A 27,730-nucleotide genomic window follows, 5' to 3' on the forward strand; every position below is an offset into this window, starting at 1 on the left:
TGTCGCGCGTGCGCGGCCGCCACGGGCAGCAGGCGCGCCAGCAGCGCGCGGTGCGACCGCTCGCAGTAGCGCGTGTAGCACTCCAACCCCTCCTGCAGTTTCACTGTATAGCGGTGTAGTGCACTAGCGCCGCGGCAGTGTGCCGGTGCAGCTGCGCGGCGTCGCTGGAGTGTCGCGCGTGCGCGGCCGCCACGGGCAGCAGGCGCGCCAGCAGCGCGCGGTGCGACCGCTCGCAGTAGCGCGTGTAGCACTCCAACCCCTCCTGCAGTTTCACTGTATAGCGGTGTAGTGCACTAGCGCCGCGGCAGTGTGCCGGTGCAGCTGCGCGGCGTCGCTGGAGTGTCGCGCGTGCGCGGCCGCCACGGGCAGCAGGCGCGCCAGCAGCGCGCGGTGCGACCGCTCGCAGTAGCGCGTGTAGCACTCCAACCCCTCCTGCAGTTTCACTGTATAGCGGTGTAGTGCACTAGCGCCGCGGCAGTGTGCCGGTGCAGCTGCGCGGCGTCGCTGGAGTGTCGCGCGTGCGCGGCCGCCACGGGCAGCAGGCGCGCCAGCAGCGCGCGGTGCGACCGCTCGCAGTAGCGCGTGTAGCACTCCAACCCCTCCTGCAGTTTCACTGTATAGCGGTGTAGTGCACTAGCGCCGCGGCAGTGTGCCGGTGCAGCTGCGCGGCGTCGCTGGAGTGTCGCGCGTGCGCGGCCGCCACGGGCAGCAGGCGCGCCAGCAGCGCGCGGTGCGACCGCTCGCAGTAGCGCGTGTAGCACTCCAACCCCTCCTGCAGTTTCACTGTATAGCGGTGTAGTGCACTAGCGCCGCGGCAGTGTGCCGGTGCAGCTGCGCGGCGTCGCTGGAGTGTCGCGCGTGCGCGGCCGCCACGGGCAGCAGGCGCGCCAGCAGCGCGCGGTGCGACCGCTCGCAGTAGCGCGTGTAGCACTCCAACCCCTCTTGCAGTTTGAGGATTAGGCTGTCGTAGTTCTTGCGGACCACTTCTAGGATCTGCGGAATTATATTAAAATTGGTTGAATACAGGGCTTGTTAACGTTACCAATTCACATTATAAATTAACGTTACGTAACGGTAAAATCATAAAAATACCTAAATACCGGTAGTAAATTGTAACGTTACTTGATAACTTAACATTACATTATTATAACGTTACCTAGTTAACGTTAATTTTATCGGTAATTTTACTTTTTATTGCAGGGCTTGTTAACGTTACCCAATTCACATTAATAATAATGTTACCAATGTAACGTTAACACTATCACGGATCCCATAACTTATTAATTAAGGCTGATATTTGCTTGTAATTTCATACACAATTTTAAGGCCAGTAGACCTTATTGACTTAAATACGGTAGGGCTTCTGTCAAATTGAAATAGAATCAGTTAAAATACATTAAAGATATGTATGTTATAACATTTAAAGAAAAATAATATAAATTTAAATTGTTCACGGCTGCCTTCATTTTCTGGTCTTCGTCAGCAGTTCTACTTCAACAAATAACGGTTTGCGAGAACAAATGCACGAGATAGTATACTATTTTTTGACATAAAATAACCAACTTCATAATACAGTCTAACATTATTTTATGGTTTTCATCAACATCAGCTTTTCCATACGTCATCATCAAATCGTGGTTTCCAAAAATGAATGCATCGAGTTACTATAAAAAATACCCAAATCACTACAACTGTGCCTATAATATAATATGCAAAGAATTCCATCGTTTTCTCTAAGATCCCAGTGCTTTCAAACAAACAAAAAAAAAACAGATGTTAGGGTAGCCGTTTTCGAGAAATCAGGAATAAAGTTAAAAAGTAACATACATTAAAAAAACCCAGATTTAAAAACCTCTTTGAAGTCTGTTAAAACCCAGATGATAAACGTATCAACTGTTAACCGGACCGTTCTACTCCTAAGCGCCACTTGCACCTTCCCACTAACCTTGGGTTAACCGGTTAAACCTGAAGTTACCATGGTTACCAATACAATTTGACACTGGGTTAACGGCTTAACCGCTTAGGGTCACTTGCACCATCCCATTAACCCGGGGTTAATCGGTGCTCCGAATACCCTGGACGGCACGCCGCACTAATGTATCCATATTATAAGGTTCATTTAAATTGTTGTACTAGGATTAGGCACTATTGTATTAGGATCTACCTGTAAGAATAGTTGCTGTACTTAATAATAATAATAATAAGCTTGTGGCGAGCTGTTGGGAAGTAACGACCCCACGGACCCGAGTGCTCCCGAGAGTCGGTCAGGGTCTCCGTCTCCGGCGTGTCTTCGTCGGTCGGAGTGGACCCCAAGGGAACCCGCAGGACTCTCAGCTCTGGCTTGCCTTAATTGGCCGTCCAGAGAGGAGTCGTTAGAGCTATATGCTCCAGGGGTGGAAGTGAAAGATGCATAAGACGCGAGTTGGCACAGTGGCTGCTAACAGCCACTGGGTAGAAAGCGGCGCACACCTCTCGACACCCCTGAGCCGCTCACACCGATGTTGCTCCTGGTCGTCTTCGCGACGGCAGTTTCAGGGGCCCATCTAGTGCGCGGCAAGTCACCACCTGCCTCGATAACTTGTGTGAACATTGTTATGGCAGGTGTCCGTACGTCTTTGTAATAACCCAGTCTCATAGTCCACCCAAACTTCAATCCATAGACCGGTATACTGTTCTCTTTTTCTACAATAGTCCCAATGCCTGCTGAGACCGGTTCATGGGTGTCTATTGTAGCACCTGTGAACGGGTTCCAGCAGGCGTTCTACATGACATAAAAGCTCTCCAAGGGGCCTCTACGTGTTGGATCTGTGTCCCCACGCAAGCCTATCAAAAAGCCGGGATTATAGGCCCGTGATATCCAAGGAGATACAAATAATAATAAAGGGCGGGCGGGCGGTTCTACAAGGCCCTCATGGGACCCGATGTAGACCTACCCGCGTCGGTGAACTGGCTACGATTCGGGGACCTCTTCGGAGAAACCGAGGGTTTTGCCTGTGCAATTGCGGACGAAGTTATCATGACGAATAACTACCGGAGATATATCCTGAAGGACGGTACGGTTGACATTTGTCGGGCATGCCGCCGTCCCGGAGAGTCACTCAGGCATATTATCTCCGGTTGTTCTCATCTTGCTAACGGCGAGTACTTGCACAGACATAACCTCGTAGCCAGAATTATTCACCAGCAGCTTGCCCTCCTATACGGCCTTGTGGACCGCGAAGTGCCGTACTACAAGTACTCACCTGCGCCAGTTCTCGAAAATGGTCGTGCCACGCTCTATTGGGATCGATCTATCATCACTGACAGGACTATTGTAGCCAATAAGCCTGACATCGTGCTGATAGATCGATCGCAGCGCCGGACCGTGCTCGTCGACGTCACCATCCCCCATGATGAGAATCTCGTGAAGGCCGAGAAGGACAAGTCCAGCAAGTACCTAGACTTAGCCCACGAGATAACCGCTATGTGGGATGTTGACTCGACGATCATTGTTCCTATAGTCGCGTCAGCGAACGGTCTCATAGCGAAGAGTCTCGACCAACACCTAGAGAGACTCTCGCTGGGTGGTTGGATCAAGGGTCAGATGCAGTAGGCAGTAATTTTGGACACGGCGCGTATAGTACGTCGATTCCTCACTCTGCGGCCCTGACCACCGGCAGCTTGGACCCTGCCCCGCTGCCGGCGGCACCCTAGGTTAGGTTTTTTATAATGTGTTTATATATTTTTGTTATGTTTTGTAAGTGTTTTTATATTTTACTTTTATACTCACATTGTAAAACCCTAACCTAAGACCCTAATTGAATAAAGAGAATAATAATAAAAAAATAAAAAATAAATAAAAAAACCGCTCTGACAATGACAGACGTCTCGTAAATTTTATGTGTTATAATTATATTTTTATACGTTTTTATTGTTAAAACTATTGTGTATTTTGCCATCAAATGACCCTTCGACCTGGCTGAATATGTGGAAACATAAAATATCGGAGTATAATACGTGTAACTCAAATTTTATACACACGCCACGGACATGACATTTGTTTGACAAAACGGTCAACACAATATTACGGTAAAACGTATATATATCGTATGAAAACAATGATTACGAGGAGTCAAAGACGTGCAGCGGAGTCGACTAACAACGCACGACCACCACCCCCGCCCGCCCCGTCCAGTTCCTCGTCCACATCGTCGTCAGGCGACGAGTTCGCAACGCCGCCTGACACAGACGGGTTCAGTGACGAGGGCGAGCCGCCGCCGCCGCCGCCACGACCACCTGCGCGACGAGGGCGGCCACCGCTGCCGGCACGCTTGGGGCCTGCGGGACATCCTGCCCCGCCCACGGCTCCCGCTACCGGTGGTATAGTGCGACGCATGCGATGGACTCGAACCATGAACGAGAATGTCATGCGCGCCTATTATGGGGCTACAGAGGGAGGACACAGCTATCCCCCTATCGTTCAAGAATACTGCCTCTGTTTCAGGCTCTTGAACCCACCATCACCGTGTCGGAGCAGCGATTATCGGATCAGGTGCGCGTCATTCAGCGGCTAAAGCGCTTGGATGACGCGACACTTGATCGGCTTCGCCAGGAGGCTCTCTCTGCTCGCGCGGACTCCACCTCGGTGCGAGATCTACCCGCCACGTCGCCGGATCCGGTGCTCGCACCCGACCTGGCACCGGCGGCGCCACGGGTTGATTTCTGTACCGACGAGGGGGACTTCGCGAGTCAGAATGTGAGTACGACTGCTAATGAGCAACTGAGGAGGACTTTGGAAGAGGCGATTACGCAGTATCGCGCCACAACCAACTCTAGGCCTCGATTACCACGTCTGCCTATGAATAGACGCAATCTAGCGCTATTGGGAGCCCTAAACGCTTTACTAGAACCACATTTGCGGACTAGTAAAGATTTAGATGATACGCACTCGATCATGTACTGCGGAGCCATCGCGGCGTGCCGTGTTGCTCGCGTCAAGTTTCCGGACGCTGAACGTGCACCTAGGATCGTCGGAGGTGTCCCTGCATGGCAAACGCGGATCGAGCGACGTATCAGCTCGTTTAGGACTCTCATCGCAAAGCTGATCTGCTTCAGGGGGGGCAACAATCGCCCCCGAGTAATGCGCTTTGTGAACCAGGCGTTCGCGGGGACGGATATCAGGCCCCGCGACTACATGGCCAATGTCACAGAGCGCATCGACTTTCTAAAGCAGAAAGTCTATGCATGGGCAAACCGTATTCGCCGCTACAGAGAGCGTGTGGATCGATTCCAGCAGAATCGCCTTTTTCAAAGCGACCAAAGGAAGGTGTACCGAAAGTGGGAGGAAACCAACCTTCGTACGCCCGACACGCAGCCGCCGGATGCTACTGCCATGACTGACTTCTGGCGTAGCATCTGGTCGGTGCCTGTCGGACACACCGAGGGGAGTTGGATGAGTGTTGTCGAGCGTGAATGCGAGTCCATCGAACCTATGGGGGCAGTCACCATCAGCCCCGATGACGTGAGTTGTGCCATCCGCACGGCCCAGAACTGGAAAAGTCCTGGGCCGGATGGATTGCACAACTTCTGGCTAAAGTGGTTCCGATGCTCGCACTCGCGCTTGGCAGCACAATTTCAACAAGCCCTCGAGCTTGGTTCTCTCCCACCTTCCTTAACAACTGGTGTCACCTTCCTGCTCTATAAGTCCGGTAGTACCACGGAAGCGAAGAACTACAGACCCATCACATGCTTGCCTACACTATACAAGCTCCTTACATCCATCTTGAGAGCAAAAATCAACGCGCACATTGTTGCAAACAATATTCTGGCTTCCGCCCAAAATGGATGTAGGGTTGGGTCCCGTGGTACTAAAGAGCTCCTCCTCATAGACATGACCATCTGCCAACAAATCCGGCGGAACAAGGGGGCCCTCTCAGCCGCTTGGATTGACTACAAGAAGGCCTATGATTCGGTGCCTCATTCATGGTTGGGGAGGGTCTTAGAGTTGTATAAAGTTGATGCAGCTTTGAGAGCCTTCCTAAGCACGTGTATGGGGCAGTGGACCACAGTCCTTCGTCAACCAGGAGGCGGGGATGACCGCCTTGGTCCGCAGGATTTTATAAGGATTGAGCGAGGAATCTTTCAGGGCGACAGTCTGAGTCCCCTGTGGTTCTGCCTAGCTCTGAATCCCCTCAGCACCCTGCTGAAGGATTTGGGACTAGGTTGCCGGCTTCAGAGAGAGTGTGAAGTCATTTCTCACCTTCTGTACATGGATGACCTCAAATTATTTGCACCAAATAGCCAAGACTTGTTGGAGCTACTGAAAACCACCGAAGTCTTCAGTAGTGCCATCAACATGGAATTTGGTGTCGATAAATGTGCGGTTATGCATGTACAGCGGGGGAGGGTTGTAAATTCAAGAAATTTACAACTCTCTGAGACAATGTCTTTCAGATCTATCTCTGAATCAGAAACCTATAAATACCTTGGTATGTCACAGTCGTTGGGTATTGAGGACGAGGGTATTAGACGGTCGGTGAAGGAGCGCTTTTTCAGTCGGCTCACAAAAGTCCTTAACAGTCTTTTGTCAGGAGGCAACAAAGTGCGCGCCTTCAACGCCTGGGTAATGCCCCTACTCACATACTCCTTTGGCATACTAAGGTGGACTCAGACCGAGCTGGACGCCCTGGATCGGAGGGTCCGATCACTGCTCACCACACATCGCATGCTACACCCACGCTCGTCAGTTATGAGATTGTACATCCCACGGAAGTGTGGAGGCCGAGGCTTCCTAAATGCCAAGGATCTCCACAACCGCGAGGTGTACAATCTCAGGAATTATTTCCTTAACAACGAGTGTGGGATGCATCGTGATGTGGTGGCAGTAGACAGGAACCTTACGCCGCTCTCCTTGGCAAACGAGAACTGGCGCAAACCTGTGGTACTAAGTACTGCGGATCGCAAGGCGGCATGGGAGAGTAAGGTGCTACACGGGCGGTTCTACAAGGCCCTCACGGGACCCGACGTGGACCTGCTCGCGTCGGTGAACTGGTTACGATTCGGGGACCTCTTCGGAGAAACCGAGGGTTTTGCCTGTGCAATTGCGGACGAAGTGATGATGACGAACAACTATCGGAAATATATCCTGAAGGACGGTACGGTCGACATTCATCATTTCCGGTTGTTCTCATCTTGCTAACGGTACTCACTCACTTGCACAGACATAATCTCGTAGCCAGGATTATTCACCAGCAACTTGCTCTTCTATACGGCCTTGTGGACCGCGAAGTACCGTACTACAAGTACTTACCTGCGCCTGTTCTCGAGAATGGTCGTGCCACGCTCTATTGGGATCGATCTATCATCACTGACAGGACTATTGTAGCCAATAAGCCTGACATCGTGATAATAGATCGATCGCAACGTCGGGCCGTGCTCGTTGACATCACCATCCCCCATGATGAGAATCTCGTGAAAGCCGAGAAGGACAAGTCCAGTAAGTACCTAGACTTGGCTCACGAGATAACCGCCATGTGGGATGTTGATTCGACGATCATTGTCCCGATAGTCGTTTCAGTGAACGGTCTAATAGCGAAGAGTCTCGACCAACATCTTGAGAGACTCTCGCTAGGTGGTTGGATCAAGGGTCAGATGCAGAAGGCGGTGATCTTGGACACGGCGCGGATAGTCCGCCGGTTCCTCTCTCTGCGGCCCTGACCACCGGTAGCTTGGGCCCTGCCCCGCTGCTGGCGGCACCCTAGGTTAGGTTTTTTATAATGTGTTTTTATGTTTTTTTTATGTGTTTTTGTATTTTACTTTTATATTCATGTTATAAAGAGCCTAACTTATGAAGGAAAATAAATAAAGATATAATAATAAGCCCGCAGGGCAGCTTGTGGCGAGCTGTTGGGGAGTAACGACCCCACGGACCCGAGTGCTCCCGAGAGTCGGTCAGGGTCTCCGTCTCCGGCGTGTCTTCGTCGGTCGGAGTGGACCCGCAGGACTCTCAGCTCTGGCTTGCCTTCATTGGCCGTCCAGAGAGGAGTCGCTAGAGCTATATGCTCCAGGGGTGGAAGTGAAAGATGCATAAGACGCGAGTTGGCACAGTGGCTGTTAACAGCCACTGTCTAATAAAACATGGTCTTCCATTCCCAGAGTGATACGGGCCTACGTCACAACAACATGGCCGCTATATATAGCGCTATCGCATATTATCATATAGCGCTGTCGCATGATGACGTAGGCCCGTGTCAGTTAGGTGACCTAGAAAAGACGGGAATGGAGTACCAGGCGGAGTATATTATTATACCATGCTTAGACCGGTTCATGGGTGTCTATTGTTGCGCCTGTGAACGGGTTCCAGCAGGCGTTCTACATGATATTAAAGCTCTCCAAGGGGCCTCTACGTGTTGGATCTATATCCCCACGCAAGCCTATCAAAAGACCGGGATTTATAGGCCCGTGAAATCCAAAAGGAGACACAAAATAATAATAATAATTAAAAAATAATAATATTAGCGCAGCTCAAATAGTCCGGTGGCCGGCTGCATGAAACAAACCTCATCAAAAAATAGAATATACCTACCCTGTAGAGGTACCTGACATTTAGTAGCTTCCAACGCACTTGGTCGGCCTAGGCTTAACCTGGCAGATTTTGTACAAATGGCAAAAACGTTGGACAAAAATTCATCAAAAAAAACCTCATCGAAAAATAGAATGAAACTTGTATGGTAGTATACCTGACCTTGAGGACAGTAAAAAAAAAGTGGTCGGCCTCACCTTAGCCTGGCAGTTTTTGCAGTCCGACCAGATTTATTGGGTCACGTGAGAGCTACAATTTACCTCATCGAAAAATAGAATGAAACAAACGGATTATAATAGCTAAAATAAGCCTGTTGACGTATGTCTTGGTCGGCCTCACCTTAACCTGGCAGTTTTTGCAGTCCGACCAAATTTATAAAAAAATCATCAAAATTTTTTTATCGAAAAATCGTATCAAACTGGTATGGTACGATGGCTGCCTTTGAGGACAGTAAAAAAAAAAGTGGTCGGCCAAATCCTGTGTTGGCAGGTTCCTGTGTCCGACCAATTTTGTGGTACCACGTGGGAGCTACAATTTTACCTCATCGAAAAATAGAATGAAACAAACGGATTATAATAGCTAAAATAAGCCTGTTGACGTATGTCTTGGTCGGCCTCACCTTAACCTAGCAGTTTTTGCAGTCCGACCAAATTTATAAAAAAAACATCAAAATTTTTTTATCGAAAAATCGTATGAAACTTGTATGGTACGATAGCTGCCTTTGAGGACAGTAAAAAAAAAGTGGTCGGCCAAATCCTGTGTTGGCAGGTTCCTGTGTCCGACCAATTTTGTGGTACCACGTGAGAGCTACAATTTACCTCATCGAAAAATAGAATGAAACAAACGGATTATAATAGCTAAAATAAGCCTGTTGACGTATGTCTTGGTCGGCCTCACCGTAGCCAGGCAGTTTTTGCAGTCCGACCACATTTATAAAGAATAATAATTTCTATATTGAAAATATGGTTTCTTCGCAGCTTGAACTTAACTTAATAATGCTAACTGAAAAAAGTCATAAGTAAATGAGTCCATGGAGGTCTTAGAGGGCTTTAAAAAAAAAGAAAACATTCAGTTCAAATTTTATTCATAAATCTATCTAATATCTAAATAACGTTTTCTAACTACTGACGTGGTTTCAGAGTAACACTTACGTTGAGATGATGTCTCACAGATGTCAAAAATAAAAAGGTTTTCATCGATTTTTGACAAGTTTTGAATCGTATATCCTACTTTTCCACTACAGATAGAATGAGGAGGCATAACTGACATTTTATCACGCCAGGTGGCGCCTCCATAGTGGAGTTGCTGTCACTGTCAAATCACATACATTGTTTCCAATAAATTGTAAACATTCTCCTTTTTTAACCGACTTCCAAATCCCAAAGGAGGAGGTTATCAATTCGGTTGTATGTTTTCTTTTTCTCCACATACTGCAATAGTGTGCGACAAATTGTGGAAATATACCTATAGGATCTCCCTTTTTTCCCAAGGACCCGATATGCATAAATCGGTGAGAAAAAGCTTTGAGTACCAAAAACTAAGGCAAATGACAAAGACCGTTTGTGTAGGCTGCATTTTAATGAAGATAAATATTTTGGAAAGAGTAAATACACAGGTAAGCTAAGTTTTAACGAAGTCGTACATAATTTAGGGCATAATGGCTTGGCCACACATGCTGTATTCCATACGCATCATGACTTTGTGTACCTATCTGATGGGCGGGCGTATATGAAACGCCTTCTTGTACATGCAGGTGATCCAGGTATACACCAAAGCTTAGTTTTCAATCGAACACTTGTAATATAAGAGGAAAAACTGCACGTGAGCCTTCCAAAATTTTAATAAACGGTAAAATACACAAGATAACCTCACATATATTAAGTGATTATCTTTGCATCAAATCAGCCTTTTTTCCATCAACTGTAGCATATCTCCTTCGAAGCTCGGTTTGTAGAAAAGAAATTCCCACCTTTTACCAGTGGTAACTACTGGGAATAAAAATTCCCAGTAGGTACCACCAAACCGAGTTGGTGGTAACTACTAGGATTTTCTTTTCCCAGTAGTTACCAGTGGTAAAAGGTGGGAAAATAATTCCCAGTAGTTACCACTGATAAGAACTTGGTGGTAACTAGTGGGAATAACCCTTTTATTGTTAATAATTACTGTTAATCATAATCATCTTCGGAGTCGAAGTCTGACGAACTTTCCCCAGACTCCGACTTATCTATTGTTATTTCTTCGACTCGCAAAGGCGTTATGTGTCCTTCAAACCATTTGATCTTATACATTTCATCTCTTAATGTCCAGCCACAATGTGTTGCATCAAATTTGATGCAAGTGGATCTGCCGCACACTGCCACATTGAATTTATGAAAGCCGTCCGTAACAAGCCATACGTCAACAGGTTTATTTTAGCTATTATAATCCGTTTTTTTTTCATCCTATTTTCGATGAGGTAAATTGTAGCTGTCACGTGGTACCACAAATTTGGTTGGACTGCAAAAACTGCCAGGCTACGGTGAGGCCGACCAAGCCATACGTCAACAGGTTTATTTTAGGTATTATAATCCGTTTGTTACATTCTATTTTTCGATGAGGTAAATTGTAGCTCTCACGTGGTACCACAAAATTGGTCGGACACAGGAACCTGCCAACACAGGATTTGGCCGACCACTTTTTTTTTACTGTCCTCAAAGGCAGCTATCGTACCATACAAGTTTCATACGATTTTTCGATAAAAAAATTTTTGATGATTTTTTTATAAATTTGGTCGGACTGCAAAAACTGCCAGGTTAAGGTGAGGCCGACCAAGACATACGTAAACAGGCTTATTTTAGCTATTATAATCCGTTTGTTACATTCTATTTTTCGATGAGGTAAATTGTAGCTCTCACGTGACCCAATAAATCTGGTCGGACTGCAAAAACTGCCAGGCTAAGGTGAGGCCGACCAATTTTTTTTTACTGTCCTCAAGGTCAGGTATCCTACCATACAAGTTTCATTCTATTTTTCGATGAGGTTTTTTTTGATGAATTTTTGTCCAACGTTTTTGCCATTTGTACAAAATCTGCCAGGTTAAGCCTAGGCCGACCAAGTGCGTTGGAAGCTACTAAATGTCAGGTACCTCTACAGGGTAGGTATATTCTATGTTTTGATGAGGTTTGTTTCATGCAGCCGGCCACCGGACTAAAATTGGAAAAGGAATCTAGACTATCCACCATCTGTCTTCAACGAGTACTAAGATACTTCGGTCACATAGCTCGCAGAGACCCTGACAACTTGGAGAGACTTGTGGTGATGGGAAAGGTGGACGGCAGACGGCCTAGAGGACCAAGTCCAACGAGATGGTGTGACCAAATATCCGTCCAGATGGACATCACACTAAGCAACGCTTTCCACAAAGCAACCGACAGGGAGAAGTGGAGAGCTGCCATAGGAAAAATTAGTAAGCGGAGTCACGATCCTCAGCAGTGAGGGACCGACTTAGAAGAAGAAGAATCGGTTAAACCTGGAGTTACCATGGTTACCAGTACAATTTGACACTGGGTTAACGGTTTAACCGCTTTACCCCGGGTTTGTGGAATGGTACAAGTGGCGCTTAGTGGGCCTAAGAATGTTAGACAATCTTCGTTTACCTGATCCTCGGTAGGCGTGGACAGGCTCTGCGAGTTGAGCCAAGACTCGATCTTGGGCGAGAAGTGTTGTATGATGGCGCGGACGTTCACTAGACAGTTGGCCAGCCGTAGGGCTTCCGCCTTGAACTCGCCGTCGCCGGTCGAGTAGCGAAGTGCTGACGTACAAAAATAAACAATTTATTTCATAAAATAATTTGATTTGTTCCAATGGGACAAAAAAACTGTTAGAGTAATTCGCCAGTGACTGGCCGGTTTTTGTAACTGGCCGCCCTAAACTAAAAAATAATTCTATTCACTTATAAACAGAATTAATTTTAGTATAAGGCGGCTAGTTATTAAAGGCTGGCCAGTTATTGAAACCTTAAACTAAAATGAATTCTGTTTAGGTGGTGCATAGAATTCATTTGGTGGTCAATTACTAACAGTGGCCAGTTACTCGCGAATTACCCTCCCTATATGTGATGGAACGAAAGCACGGACTCGTTTTGTTATATCCAAACTTGGATAGGCTACGGTACTCAAATGATTAAACGCAGCAGAGGTAGCTGAACTAGTGTTGTGATCAAAATGATCTGCACATGCTCTTACTCCCTTAGCGCCACTTGCACCATTCCACTAACCCAGGGTTAACCGGTTAAACCGTTAAACCAGTGTCAAACCGGTTAACCCCGGGTTAGTTATTGGTGCAAGTGGCCCTTAGAAATTAAGTTGCACTGAAATCTTTTTCCAACTCCTCGTCTGTTTAAAGTAAGGACACTAAGCTCGAAGAAATTCGTACATTGACCAGCCATTTATTATCTCTATCGCACGCGCATAATTATATTGCTATCTCGCTGATGATGTCGATGAATGTCACTGTACGAGCAGGACAAAAAAGGTCGTTGAAAAAAACAAATTTTTTTTTCATGTTAACGTAGGTATACGAATGGCGATATACCCATGAAAAACAGGTTGTCGAAAACTTGGTGCATCCTAATAAGCTCGTAGTATAGTTGATCGTAGGAAGCTGGCGTTGGCAGGAATGTGTCACCGAATGTGATGAATAGATTGAAGATGTTCACCACCTGCAATAAATATCTCAGCATTAGTAAAGGCGAAGGTAGAAAAGGCGGTAAATTTAAAAAAATGTAGGCACGAAGGGTTATCGTCCCATAGAAAATTTGAAATTCGCGCCTTTTTCTACTGACAAGATTTGCTTGACCAAGTATACATATTATTCCAAAATCCAATAGTCAAATAGAAACCGGATATCGCAAGTGGATGGTTTTAATAGGTATAATAATATGTTTATGTGAGGGTTCTAATAAAAAATAAATGTTTTTCATCACAATTGCGAGTAAATGAATATGTATTTTTAAACAATGTGAACCCCTTAATCCCAAACACGTCAACTGACACGCGCGGCTACAGCCCAATATCAACCTTCGTGCATTCCGACAAGGTTCACAATGACGCGCCGCACACGATAGGTGCAATGTGGCGTTGAAAGGGTTAAAAATTATACCTCAACATTGGTTAATTTTGACGTAAAGTATGAATGTCAATTTAGGTACTAGCAAACAACTTACTTGTTGTGCCATGATGAAGATATGGTTCTGGTGAGAACCTGTAATTGGCTTTTTGCATAGCTGGGCATTAACTCGTTAATCCGTTAATCGTTAATTAACGAAGTTAAGTTTTCGAGTAACGGATTAACTTTTAAGTTAACTTTAAAAACCTGTAACAGACTTGTTAACTTCCGTTAACTTTTCTTAAGTACGTTAATCGTTAATACCTAAGTACCTACTCACACCAAGGCCGCGCGCTGCCTCAAATATAACACTAGTATACCATCGAGTGCTGCTGTGGGACGCCTGTTTTCGGCGGGAAAAGATAGTTTTTCTCCAAAACGGGCGTCGCTATCAGACGACAATTTGAATATGCTCATGTTCATGAAGGGGCACACATGCACCTTATGGCAGATGCTAGCGAATGATATTTTTATTGGCTATGCTATTATTAATTAGTAATGATTACCATGTTAATTAGTAGATTAGTCTTTAATAAAAATCAAAATTTATGATTATTTCTCCTAGTTTTATTTCTTATTGCGTATATTTACGATTTCGAGTTAACGATTAACTTTAACTTCCGTTAAAACTTTTGAAAAGTAACGTTTTAACGTTTAACGAAGTTAACTTTTTATTTAACGGATTAACGATTAACGAAGTTAACTTTTTGATTAACGGTGCCCAGCTCTGGCTTTTTGTATCACATTTATAAAACCTATTAACATGTTAACAGCTGTTGGATCTCCGAATAGTAATAAATAAATAAATAAATATTGTGTCTCCTAAGAAGCGTGCTCTCATGGTCACTAGAAACTTCAAGAGCTCTATAAGAGCCGCCCATAGAGGCCTCCATGTCTCTCGCTAAGCGTACTCGACACATTTTCTGGTAGCTAAATGCTCGACATACCACCGTAACTAAATTAAAAACTTACTTTTTTGTGCCATGAAAAAGATAATATGTCTCCTAAGCAACGTGCTTTCATTGGTCACAAGACTCTTTAAATGCGCTATAAGGTCTGCCCGCAGAGGCCTCCCAATTTCTCGATAAGCGGACTTGACACCGCTTCTGGTAGCTAAGTAACCACTGTAATTCTACTGAAAACTTACTTGTTGTGCTATGATAAGATATTGTGTCTCCTAAGCAGCGTGCTCTCATTGGTCACTAGGAACTTCAAGAGCGCTATTAGGGCCGCCCATAGAGGCCTCCAATCTCTCGCTAAGCGGACTCGACACCGCTTCTGGTAGCTAAGTAACCACTGTAATTCTACTGAAAACTTACTTGTTGTGCTATGATGAAGATATTGTGTCTCCTAAGCAGCGTGCTCTCATTGGTCACTAGGAACTTCAAGAGCGCTATTAGGGCCGCCCATAGAGCCCTCCAATCTCTCGCTAAGCGGACTCGACATCGCTTCTGGTAGCTAAGTAGCCACTGTAATTCTACTGAAAACTTACTTGTTGTGCCATGATGAAGATGTTGTGTCTCCTAAGCAGCGTGCTCTCATTGGTCACTAGGAACTTCAAGAGCACTATTAGGGCCGCCCATAGAGGCCTCCAATCTCTCGCTAAGCGGACTCGACATCGTTTCTGGTAGCTAAGTAACCACTGTAATTCTACTGAAAACTTACTTGTTGTGCCATGATGAAGATATTGTGTCTCCTAAGCAGCGTGCTCTCATTGGTCACTAGGAACTTCAACAGCGCTATAAGAGCCGCCCATAGAGGCCTCCAATCTCTCGCTAAGCGGACTCGACATCGCTTCTGGTAGCTAAGTAGCCGCAGTAGCACACCGACGCAGAGCTCGTAGAGTTCGCCGGGGAATTTCTTTAATAGGTGGCACATCATGAATTCTACAAGAAGATCTGGAAAATTGATTATGAATTTTAATGATAACAAAATTAGATACTTAATTTAAAAAACCGGCCAAGTGCGAGTCGGACTCGCACACACACGAAGGGTTCCGTACCATTATCTATAAAAACGGTCACCCATCCAAGTACTGACCCCGCCCGACGTTGCTTAACTTCGGTCAATAATCACGTTTGTTGTATGGGAGCCCCACTTAAATCTTTATTTTATTCTGTTTTTAGTAGGTATTTGTTGTTATAGCGGCAACAGAAATACATCATCTGTGAAAATTTCAGCTGTCTAGCTATCACAGATCACGAGATACAGCCTGGTGACAGACGGACGGACGGACGGACGGACGGACAGCGGAGTCTTAGTAATAGGGTCCCGTTTTACCCTTTGGGTACGGAACTAGACGTGCGCGCCGTTCGAAAAAAATCGGGCGGCGGCGCGCCACGAAAAAATCCGCGGCGGCGGCGTGGGGTTTTTCAACTTTTCAATATTAAGACGTATAATGAAAAGTTACGCTTAACCCTTCAGGGGCTACCCCACGCCAATGACCTTCGATCTGTATCCCTTAGTTTTCTAATGTTTTTTGTAGCTTATTATATTAATAGCAAGGCTTTAAGCAATATAGTATCCCATATTTACTTCAAAGTTCATTGTCTTCGAGATATTTGGCATCAAAGTTGAACAATTTTAGGCTAAAAAACTGGTTTTTCGAGACGTCAAAGACGAACCCAAATATGTAGATTTCGTACATGTAAGATCCTTCAAACTAGATACGAAAAAATTGTTTTTTTTTAGACAATGTTTAAAAAATTCATAAAAAAATAAGTATTAATTTTTTCAAAATCCGGTGGACAAAACCGGAGATAAAATATTGAAAAACCGATGACCGTTTGTCTTATAATTCTATCTGTAGTGCAAAAAAAGGAGATACGATTCTAAACTTGTCTAAAATCGAAGAAAACCTCGGGTAGACCCTCGACAAGGGAAAAAAATGTAAAAAAACTGTGTTAGTATCATTTTTTTGGTGTTATTATGTTATTATGTGGTTGTTTATTGTAGAAAAATCATGAAAAAAATCTATTTATAATAGTTTCGAAAAAAAACATACGTATGTTAAATATGTTGGATGTTGCCAGGTTCGGTGTAAATAAAAAGATACGCCGCATAATGAAAAGACGTCTAGTATTTTGGACGTTGCCGAGTATACATACAGTACTTGTCAAATTCATGTTTTTTTAGTAAATATAGAATAATTGCATTTTTTAATTACAAATACACTTACTGATAATGTCAACTTATGTTATGAATTAAAGTCAAAACTATTATTTTTATATTTTTCCAAATACTTAATAGCTCGAAGGTGGTAAAATTTTACCAGTCATTGACGTCATTTATGAAACTTAGCGGGGTATCGTAGGAGGACTAGGAGGCAGCAACATCTGAGCAATGGTTTTTACAATAATGCATGCAATTTCAATGCAACAATAATGTTCGTAAGAAATTTCTCAAATGATATCGGGTCTGTCTCTGGATGTCTTGATGAACGCACAGGAAAAAAAATCCGTAAAAATATTTTTTTATCTATTTGGTTTATTAGTTCATTACGTTGTAAACCGACAAGTAATGACTTTTTAAAACGTTTTGAAACACCTAACATCCCTCTGTTTAATTTATTTACAATAAAAACTACCAGAAAATTTGATAATTTTACTCTTCCCATACTTGGTAATGTCCAACATACTGGACTTAGCAAAAGTGCCGTGTAATCGATAACGGTTAAAACCCTGGACACTGGAAACACTGGACATTATACTTTGTAAATGTGTTTTTCCCATACATACAACACGTTTTTATGTAAATCATACTGCCACATAAGAAATAGTTAGTATTGTGTTGGTGCGACATAAAATAGTAGAAATTAAATTATACAATAACCAAAAAAATTCTGTACTAAATTATATCCATGTAAGTAAGTATTTTACGTCAAAAATGTGAGAGTTACGTAGGAAGTGACGCCCGCAATAATTTTCAACTATTTCTTATCGGTCTATAACCTATTACATATTTTAACGCTGCATAATACTGTCTTATAAAAAAATATTCGGCGCGAATTTTAAACTACCGGCGGCGGCGGCGGCGCGCTGACTCTTTATGGCGGCGGCGCGCCGCGGCGGCGCGCACGTCTATACGGAACCCTAACAACGCATTAAACCGATTTGCAAGACCAAAGTGCTCCCATAAGTGTTCCGTGAACAAAGTTTTGTACGGAAGCACTAAAAAAGTGCATTGTGAGAGATCAGTTAGTCTTGATTGTCAGTGTTAATTGAAGAATTTAAATATTGAGAACAATAATTGTAATTAGTTACCTATTAAAGTAGAAGCTAGTGGTTGGGACGGTGCCTCCTCTGGAACTATTTTCCTATGACGCATAGGCAGTCTATATAATTGTACCTGAAAAATATGTTCCATTACAAAACGTAGGTACATTATAAATCTATAATAGATGTCATATGCATATACTTACTAAAGGGGCCCACTGATTAACAGTCCGCCGGACGGTATCGGCCTGTCAGTTAGAACAAAATTTTGACAGTTCCGAACAACTGACAGGCCGATACCGTCCGGAGGACTTTTAATCAGTGGGCACCTTTAGGAGGATGTGATGTGAGAAATAGTGAATAATTTTATATAGTTTGTCAAATGACTGTCTCATTTCAATCATAGACAGAGAGAATCATACTATCTTTGTCTTACGTACGTACTTACGTACTAGCACCCAAAAGAAAAGGATGAGTATAGTTTTCCTGGTTCTTACTCACTGACAAATTGGTTTGACCAACTATAGGTATGTATACATGAAAGTGCTGGTTCAAATCCAGCTTCGGTCGCCGGTTTTTGGTGATCATGGGACCAGAACTAATTCCACAACGTAGATTTCGTCCAAAGTGCACAAAGACTAAAAGAAAGAAACTATGTAACCTAATAATCCATCTCAGATTTGTTTATCCCTTTACTTTAGTCCCTTACCTTAAAAGTAAGATTCTGGTCGTGCATGATGGAGTTTGCGAACTGTTCCTCGACGATGCAAGTGAGCGTGATGAAGCAAAGACTGCATTTGTTGACACTGCTCTCAGTCTTCGTGTCCGCCATCACTATTGAACTGTGCACAAATTAAAATAATTAAAGCAATAAACAATAATCGCGTCGGCAGAAAAGTTACCTGTGTCCTCTGACTCCCACCGTGAGTATATCGACACGTGATTTTATAGAAAATGTATAAATAATCAATAAGAGAAGTTAGAAGTTTTTGTCGTTTCGAATTGCTGAAAGTTGTGAACGAAAATATGGTTCTAAGTGTTCTAACACTTCAAACTTTCCTCAGTGTATAAAAAATGGTCTTGATACATGACTGTTTACATACCAATATTGGAAGAAAGTGACGAGCAGGTTTGTTGGCTGCTCGTTGTCTAGCGCCTGGATTTGGGCCGGATTAGGTGGACTCTGAAAATAAACATTTTAGATGGAGCAAAAATAAAAGGGAAAAAATATCATGTGAATCTCATGCGGTATTTTGGTACCACGCACAATAGGTATGTTTCGTCCACTTAAAATAAATTACATATATTTATTTCACATCGTGCACGAAATAAAGCACCAGATAATTATTAGAAAAACATATATAGCATTTATTTTAAAATACAATTTATATTTAATAAATTGGATTGAAATATAAAAAACAGGTGAGTTGACCGTGACATCACTTACTCGTTTTCATATAGGTAAATGGGGTTGGCCGGTCGAATTATTTAGCAGATGGCACCAGCATAGCTTGCCCTGTCAATCCCTAGAATAGTGTCAAATTTTTGATTTATAAAGGAATTTTATGCCCTGGATGCAGCCCTTTAAGCCAAATCTCATGGCAAGTTATGATGGCGCCATCTATGCAAACCTTTGACAGTTGCCAACACCATTCCATATAAGCAAATCGCTTTGACAGTTCTAAAAAAGAAGCTGATTTGACTAGAATGAAAGTAGCCTATAGCACAAACCAGGAAAAGTTCCGATCCCGCTGCCTCTATTTTTTTAAAGAAGTGGCCAAGAGTGGCCGGGGGTGAGGGCGTCATGAAGTTGCGGTTGATGCTGCTTCGTAGAGCATGCCTTCATAGTACCTGTTGCGGAGGTAGAGTAGCCGGGGGTGAGGGCGGCGCGGAGGCGGCGGCGGACGAGTGCGCGAGCGTCGTCATGAAGTTGCGGTTCAGGTGCGCCGCTTCGTAGAGCATGCCTTCATAGTACCTGTTGCGGAGGTAGAGTGGCCGGGGGTGAGGGCGGCGCGGAGGCGGCGGCGGACGAGTGCGCGAGCGTCGTCATGAAGTTGCGGTTGATGCTGCTTCGTAGAGCATGCCTTCATAGTACCTGTTGCGGAGGTAGAGTGGCCGGGGGTGAGGGCGGCGCGGAGGCGGCGGCGGACGAGTGCGCGAGCGTCGTCATGAAGTTGCGGTTGATGCTCCTTCGTAGAGCATGCCTTCATAGTACCTGTTGCGGAGGTAGAGTGGCCGGGGGTGAGGGCGGCACGGAGGCGGCGGCGGACGAGTGCGCGAGCGTCGTCATGAAGTTGCGGTTGATGCTGCTTCATAGAGCATGCCTTCATAGTACCTGTTGCGGAGGTAGAGTGGCCGGGGGTGAGGGCGGCGCGGAGGCGGCGGCGGACGAGTGCGCGAGCGTCGTCATGAAGTTGCGGTTGATGCTGCTTCTTAGAGGATGCCTTCATAGTACCTGTTGCGGAGGTAGAGTGGCCGGGGGTGAGGGCGGCGCGGAGGCGGCGGCGGACGAGTGCGCGAGCATCGTCATGAAGTTGCGGTTGATGCTGCTTCTTAGAGGATGCCTTCATAGTACCTGTTGCGGAGGTAGAGTGGCCGGGGTGAGGGCGGCGCGGAGGCGGCAGCGGATGAGTGCGCGAGCGTCGTCATGAAGTTGCGGTTGATGCTGCTTCGTAGAGCATGCCTTCATAGTACCTGTTGCGGAGGTAGAGTGGCGGGGGGTGAGGGCGGCGCGGAGGCGGCGGACGAGTGCGCGAGGGTTGTCATGAAGTTGCGGTTGATGCTACTTCGTAGAGCATGCCTTCTTAGTACCTGTTGCGGAGGTAGAGTGGCCGGGGGTGAGGGCGGCGCGGAGGCGGCGGCGGACGAGTGCGCGAGCATCGTCATGAAGTTGCGGTTGATGCTGCTTCTTAGAGGATGCCTTCATAGTACCTGTTGCGGAGGTAGAGTGGCCGGGGGTGAGGGCGGCGCGGAGGCGGCGGCGGACGAGTGCGCGAGGGTCGTCATGAAGTTGCGGTTCAGGTGCGCCGCTTCGTAGAGGGCGAGGAGCATGCCTTCTTCGCCGCCGCTATTGTTAATAATGCTACTAGTTAATCATATAATGAGACAACCATACGCAATTCTACAGGATCTAAGCTAAAGCTAAGCTGTGTTGAGCTCAGTCCACAAACATATGACCGTATACCGGAATTTGAGCCAGAGCCAAGAACTGTCCCAGCTGGTTTTTTTGAAGTGAAAACTTCTTTAGCGGCGCTGTGCACTTTTTGAGGTGGAGAAAAAATGATAAACTCGAGACAGCGTAAGGCGTACCGCGTAAGGCGTCTCTCCTCTCTTTCTACCGCACGGCGAAAATGTATGCCTGAGCCTGCTGTTTCATGTAGGCGGCGCAGGGCGCTTGCATGACTTATGTTATGTGTGACGGACAATGTCATTGTTTTTTATTTAAATGCCATCTAGTGAGTTTCCCTCAAACTGGTATTAATATAACGGTAGTACCAGTAGTACTCACTAGTGCTTAGGGGTTTCAAGTAATGCGACGATACAACGCTAGATGGCGTTAACCTCAAATATACATAGTGCTGCAGACATTTTGCACTATATGGCCCTGTTATTAATATTTTGAGTTACAATGTCGTTGAGTTTTCACTTCTGCCGGCACTCCCGGAGTGCAACCCGTTGTTTTTTTTGTAAGTTTTGGCGAATGTCTACAGATCCGCAATCTTATAACACGGTTTCAAAATAAGTAATATGAATGGAGTTGGTCATGTGCGCAAAATAGCTAGTGATCAAATGAAATAAGGGTTTTTCATGTAAATGAATTGAACACCGCTTACAAATATAAGAATTTATGGAACTGATTAAAACTATAAGTACGTACCTATTTCTTTGTCCCCTCACGACCGGCTGAGTATCGTCACTGGTGAGGAATATCCCGCCCACCATACTGGTAAGGGAAGAAAGCCATCCGCCGCCTGTATTGCCCTGCATGCCGCCGAACACCGACATTACGAAATCGTTCAGCGCTGCCGTTATTACTTGGCCGTAGCTGCAACAATAGTTATTTGTTTTACAAGGGGGCAAAGTTGTTGTTTAACCGCTCGTGCTAATATTGATACCCGAGCAAGCGAAAGATTCCAAAATTGAACCACGAGCGTAGCGAGTGGTTCGAAAAATGGAATCTTGTGCGTTGCGAGGGTTTCAAAGCACGACGGTTAAACAAAATTTGCCCCCGCGTGAAACACAAGATTTTTCACCACACCAACCCGAAGCAAATATTAAATATAAAATATCAAACAAAATCAAACCAAATCAAATCCAAATGAATGTTATTAAATATTTATCATCCAAAATCATCATTTAAAAGTCAATTCTACCAGCAAACATAAGAAAACAACTCAGAATTTGCATTTGATTACTTTGCCTCACATGTGAATAAAATGCAACTTTGCTATCAGTTTTTGAAGTGCAAAGTAAGCCTTTCCGAGCTGATGTGGTGAAAAAATATATGATTAGCTACACCACAGTCTTAGGGTCGGTGTCGGTTGCTCCAAACAGTCTGTCACCGTTAAAGTGTTCGCTAAAGTTTATTGTATGATAATTTTGAGTGACGTTGATCAGTCTGTCAATTGTGGTTGGTGCAACCTGCCCTAACACGTGGCCTTACTCTAACTTATGAGGTAAAATTACCTACGTAAGTCATACTGAACATCTTTTACTAATAAGGTGATGGTACACCACCCTAAATATTTTCGTGATTTTAGGGTTGATCTTGCATTGATGACAATGATGACTAATTGCTAAACAGGCTGTACTAAATAAGTCTTAGTTTCCCTTCTGGGTTAGTAAGTACTAAGTACCAGTAATAGCACAGTACAAGAACAGTAGGGAATCTTCATAGAAATGTGCCGCTGCCGGCTTGAATGTGTGCGTGCGCGCCGGGCGCCGTGTACGCACGCGCTGCCACGCACACATTAGCATAATATACGGGGGAATACGGTGGCGGCAGTGTGGGCCGTACCGCAACTGTGATCGCGCGCATTCGAGTACGCTGCACGCCCGCTCGCATTTTTTTTATCATAATGATAATATGTATGTTGATGACCATAAACACTGTGAATTTTTAAAAGTTTACGTCGATGTTAATCAACGTTCTTGCAATTTATAGGTGCAGAAACTAGGTACATTAATTACAGGAATTATGGCACAGATCGAAATTTCCTCAGTATTCATTTATTTGTTGCTTCCATGGTACATTTTTGGGTGGTATATACATTTCTTATGGTATCACATGGACCCTGAATAGAGTGTAGCAAACACACTTACCACCCACCCACCCGATAAAGGATGGATGGAGCAGGTATATCGCAAAGCGTTTGAAAAGGACCACATCAACATCGGCACGTCAATTTACGAAAAATTAAAAGACAGAATTTACGATGCCCTGCCCATGCTTCCCTAAAACCTTTTTACTAAAGTTATACGTAAGGATGAGAATTTACTTTACTTTAACCGCTAACAAGAAAGCGTTCCGAACATGCAGAAACCGGAGGATTTTTTTTTCTGTATGTTTTATTTATACCTCTTTTAGGAATTGTTAGAATATTTCATTATATTATATAAATAGAAACATAGTGCTACTCATAATACGCAAATAATATTTAACTAAAAATAAAAGTGACAACCCTAAGCGCCAACGCAAGAGTAGGCAAATAACTTGCCGAGCGGCCTTAGATTCACTACTGTTCTTAGTGTACTGTGGTAATAGTGAATCCAGCTATTGATTTTCTTTACTGAAATCGGCCGCAACATAATATAATCGTACACCTGCGGTATTCTTACCCATTTAGTGCCAGTTCATCATCAAGTATTGACAGTTTGACTACATAGGGATTAGTAGACTCCTGCTTTTTGTAGCTCACCAAAAACATGAGTAGCATTACCACATCGTATCCTGTAATAAAAGTAGATATTTGAACTCAATAACAACAACAAACATGATAAATGTTGCTCTAAATATTTTAGTATGTTGTCATAACAAAAACAAAGAAGCGTATGACGGCGTATTAATCCAGTAACTTTGTCGAATTTTGTAACCTGGCTCTTTTGCGTCAAATCCGGTAGTTCTGATTTTTTGCAGACTTGTTTATGATGTTGGCCCAATGAGTAATCCAAGTTTGTGACTTCGAGCGCCGAACGCAACTTTGTCAACCCTGTTTTGGGGGGGTACGATCTTGTGGCTACCGGGCCAAATCAGCTTTGATTGACCTTAGAAACAATTGTGCCAACCGGCATCGCCTGAGACAAAAGTGTATACTCACTGCACTTACTTAGCCTACGTACTATTATACATTTTGAAAGGCTTTAAAAAGGCTCTTAAAATATTAGATGTACAGAGACAATTCTAGTCTCTTATTGTAGCAAATTTAGTCTACTTTAAAAACGCCCTAGGAAGTTACTATCAAAAACTAGTACTTTAGGGTTATAATCGCCCAAATCTAAAAAAAATTGCGGTTTATTCCATTTTTGACAAAGTTGCGTTCGGCGCTCGAGGTCACAAACTTGGATTATTCATTGGGCCAACATCATAAACAAGTCTGCAAAAAATCTGAACTACCGGATTTGACGCAAACGCAAAATGTATAATTATTACTGTATTATATGTGGATATCCAGAGGGCCTACCACTTACACCGAATATTCGAAAAACGATCTCTGCCTTTGTCGCTCGAATATGCAAGAGCGATACAGAGGCAGATTACGATTTTCGATTTTTTAATGTTGGCGGTAGGCCTTCAGGCCTTATTAAGCGGGTCTACACAGAACGAACCGTGCCCCGATAAAAAATCTCCTGCTTCATTGCTGCGGACGAGTTTACACAAACTGCGCAATTCCTCACGAGGCGACTCTTTCAGTGAGGGCCAGCCTAATTGAGCAGACATCCAAATTTTTTATAAAAAATGGTTCACGGTTTCTCTGTGAAAATCTAACAGACCGATAGCTGGGATTCATTTCGCATTTTTAGTATTAGTCCTGAAGTAAAAGGTCAAAGAAGAGTAAAAGTTAAGTTGAATGAACAAATAACATAAGTATATAGTCACCGTGTTGTTGCCTCTCAGTAGAAGTGCACAGCAACTGCATCAGAGGCTCAAATAATGAATTTGTCATCACATACTCCACCAGAGGGTTGTCATCTATGTTATCTATGCCTGTCGCGACTATTAGCAGCAGCTTTAAAACCATAGACTTCAAACTTTCTGGGACATCACCTAAAATATAATCAATTAATATGAAATTATTTATAAACAGTTATTTCTGAATCACATACATAAGCACCTGGTGGTTACTGGCAGCATGATTTCTATAGAATTCTCCTATGTTTACTATATTACTGGTAATAATACCTACATACAGAATACTCTCTGTTTGTACAGTCACGTGCAATAATATGTTACACAATGAAGGACACGATTTTATTTGTAGAGTCGAGCATGTCACATATTTTTACGGGCATCAAAGAGTAACATACAGTTGTGACTTGCTAAAGAACTCAAAATCGATTTGGAAGTGGATTTGTATAATATTAAGTTTCATTAATCATTATTGTTAATTTCCGGAAAAAACCCCTGTTGCGCCATCTTGTAAAGCCCTAAATTGATGCAAATTGATTATAGGGGTGAGGACAGGTGTGATCTAGCCAGGAAAACGGATTATAAGTAGAATAAGAACACTAGGTTCTTATCTTAACTTGGTTATAGTAGTAACTGATTGCACTACACGTGAATTACTTTTTGATATGCCTCACAAAGTATGTATGTGATAAATGTGATAACAAGTATTGATTATTTTATACTAAGTCTATGAAGTATTAGTACACTTATACAGTTTGAGTATTACAGCTATTAAGGTTTTTTTATTGCTTCATATCAAATGAAATAATACTACTTAATGATATTCATAATGAATTTCATAAATCTATGCATTTTAATCACTGTAAACCTGAATTCCTTATCATACAGTAAAGAGAAATAAGTATGAGAATTCCCTTTTAAACACAGTAGATTTCCAGTAATTAAATATATGTTTTAATAGTCTTACAAGATTTATAAGATAAAATTATGAAATACTTTATGTAAGATAAAATACTTGTAACTTAATTACTCATAACTACAAGGGAGGTTTACAAAAAGGATACTTAAAAATGGTACATATATTCTTATTTTTGTTTTATCGCAAGAATTTATCTTTCTCATATCGATTAGTTAATCTTCTTGACCTGATATTAGTTTTTCTGTATTTTAAATTGCTATAAATGATAATTTACCTGACAGTGTTGAACTACAATGTTCCAGCAGCTTTTGCATCTTGGCATCTGCATTTTCTGACCCAATCAGAATAGTTTTCACATTGTTAGGCTCTGCGCCCAGCCGCTGATACATGGTCATCAACAGAGCACTTAGTGTCTGAAGTGCATACACTAACCTGAATTTGAGAAAAAGATGATGTATAACAATATTCGTGCAATAAATATAAATGATTGGGATTGAAAGGCCTCAGAATTTCAAATAGAGTCATAGTAATAATAAAGATGTTCATTCAATAAGTTTATAAAAGTAATAAAAAATGTGATAAATAATGTTAACAAACTGAGTGAGGAGGAAAGTGGCTTAGAATCTATCTGCACCAGGAGGCCCTAAGGCACTCGTCTGTGTATGATAAGGATCTTGACCAAATTTAAGCATTTTTTTTTCAAAAACGATTTTTTAAGCTCTACACAGCACAACTGAGGTTTGAACCTACGACTTTGCCCACCACACACATATGAGGGTCATTCTCTGAGAATCTGAGAGTCTGCATTTGTGTCTAATGGCCACAACTCTTTTCATACATTTTGTATGGGAATTAGACCGCACACATATTTTTTGAGAATGACCCATGAAAGGTTAATAAAAGCACAAAACCTTTGAAATTAAGGCTGGATTATCTAAAAACAGCAATCTATATGGTCCCAGTGCTTTCTCCTTGGAGGCCCTAGACCTGCATTACCTTTCAATCTAACCTCGAATTTAACTGTGCTTATTATAATTCAAGAGACAAGACTCAATAAATATTTAACTGCCCTGAAATTTCTATTTAACATTTCATACCTGTTGGCTCCCTAGGTGCTTATAATATTTATGGTCTTTTTCAAAATGACATCACAGCTTCCGCTGGGATCCAGCGGCTCCCGAAAGACTAATGTTTTAGTATTATATGCTCATAAATTGTGTAGGTTTGATAATTAGATTAGTACTGCGAACTGCATTTACCTTATATGGTGCTCTTGACCCAACATTTCAATACACTGAGCCACAAGCAGGTTCATGTTGTCCTTCATATTGAGCAGCTGCTCCACCGACAGTTTGTTTATCTCGGCTTCCAGCTGCGGAATTTTCGGCTTCAAAAGGAAGAATTCATCCCAAAAAGTTGGATTATCGCTCGTCAGGTCTTCTCCTCTGAAGAACGATTCGTATATCTGTACCACCTTCTCTTTCAAGTGCCTTTTAGAGCCAGAACCGCTACGTTTTCTCATAGCCATAGCCATTGTACAGCTTGTACTTGATAAGTTGACAAGTACGAGTTTTAAAACAATGTTGTACCTTCAAGTTACTTTATGATGTTAAAATACTATTCACAATGTTTATGTTCTTAAAATACTTATGCTTTGTTTACATAAGCTACAATTAATGAACATTTATACAAATTTACATATCTGCGGCATAAAACGCTGCCCGAGAAAATATTTTGAAGTGACACCGACATATGCGATTGTGACA

The 27,730-nt window shown here is 43.5% G+C and overlaps 1 protein-coding gene across 1 annotated transcript; it reads right to left on the reverse strand.

Annotated features, from left to right (window-relative positions):
* Positions 1–27,713, reverse strand: LOC134794345 (armadillo-like helical domain-containing protein 3). The gene is made up of 13 exons (XM_063766138.1): positions 27,224–27,713; positions 26,239–26,396; positions 25,016–25,183; positions 23,758–23,869; positions 21,797–21,964; positions 20,851–20,986; positions 19,023–19,102; positions 18,629–18,761; positions 17,968–18,052; positions 15,371–15,603; positions 13,133–13,259; positions 12,196–12,350; positions 1–993 (listed from the first exon to the last, which is right to left on the reverse strand). Exons 1-13 carry the CDS (start codon positions 27,496–27,498, stop codon positions 781–783), a joined length of 2,043 nt encoding a protein of 680 aa, XP_063622208.1. The 5' UTR covers positions 27,499–27,713; the 3' UTR covers positions 1–780.
* Positions 27,714–27,730: the final 17 nt, after the last annotated feature.

Source organism: Cydia splendana, chromosome 10 (genome assembly GCF_910591565.1).
Source record: "Cydia splendana chromosome 10, ilCydSple1.2, whole genome shotgun sequence".
Lineage (NCBI taxonomy): Eukaryota > Metazoa > Arthropoda > Insecta > Lepidoptera > Tortricidae > Cydia > Cydia splendana.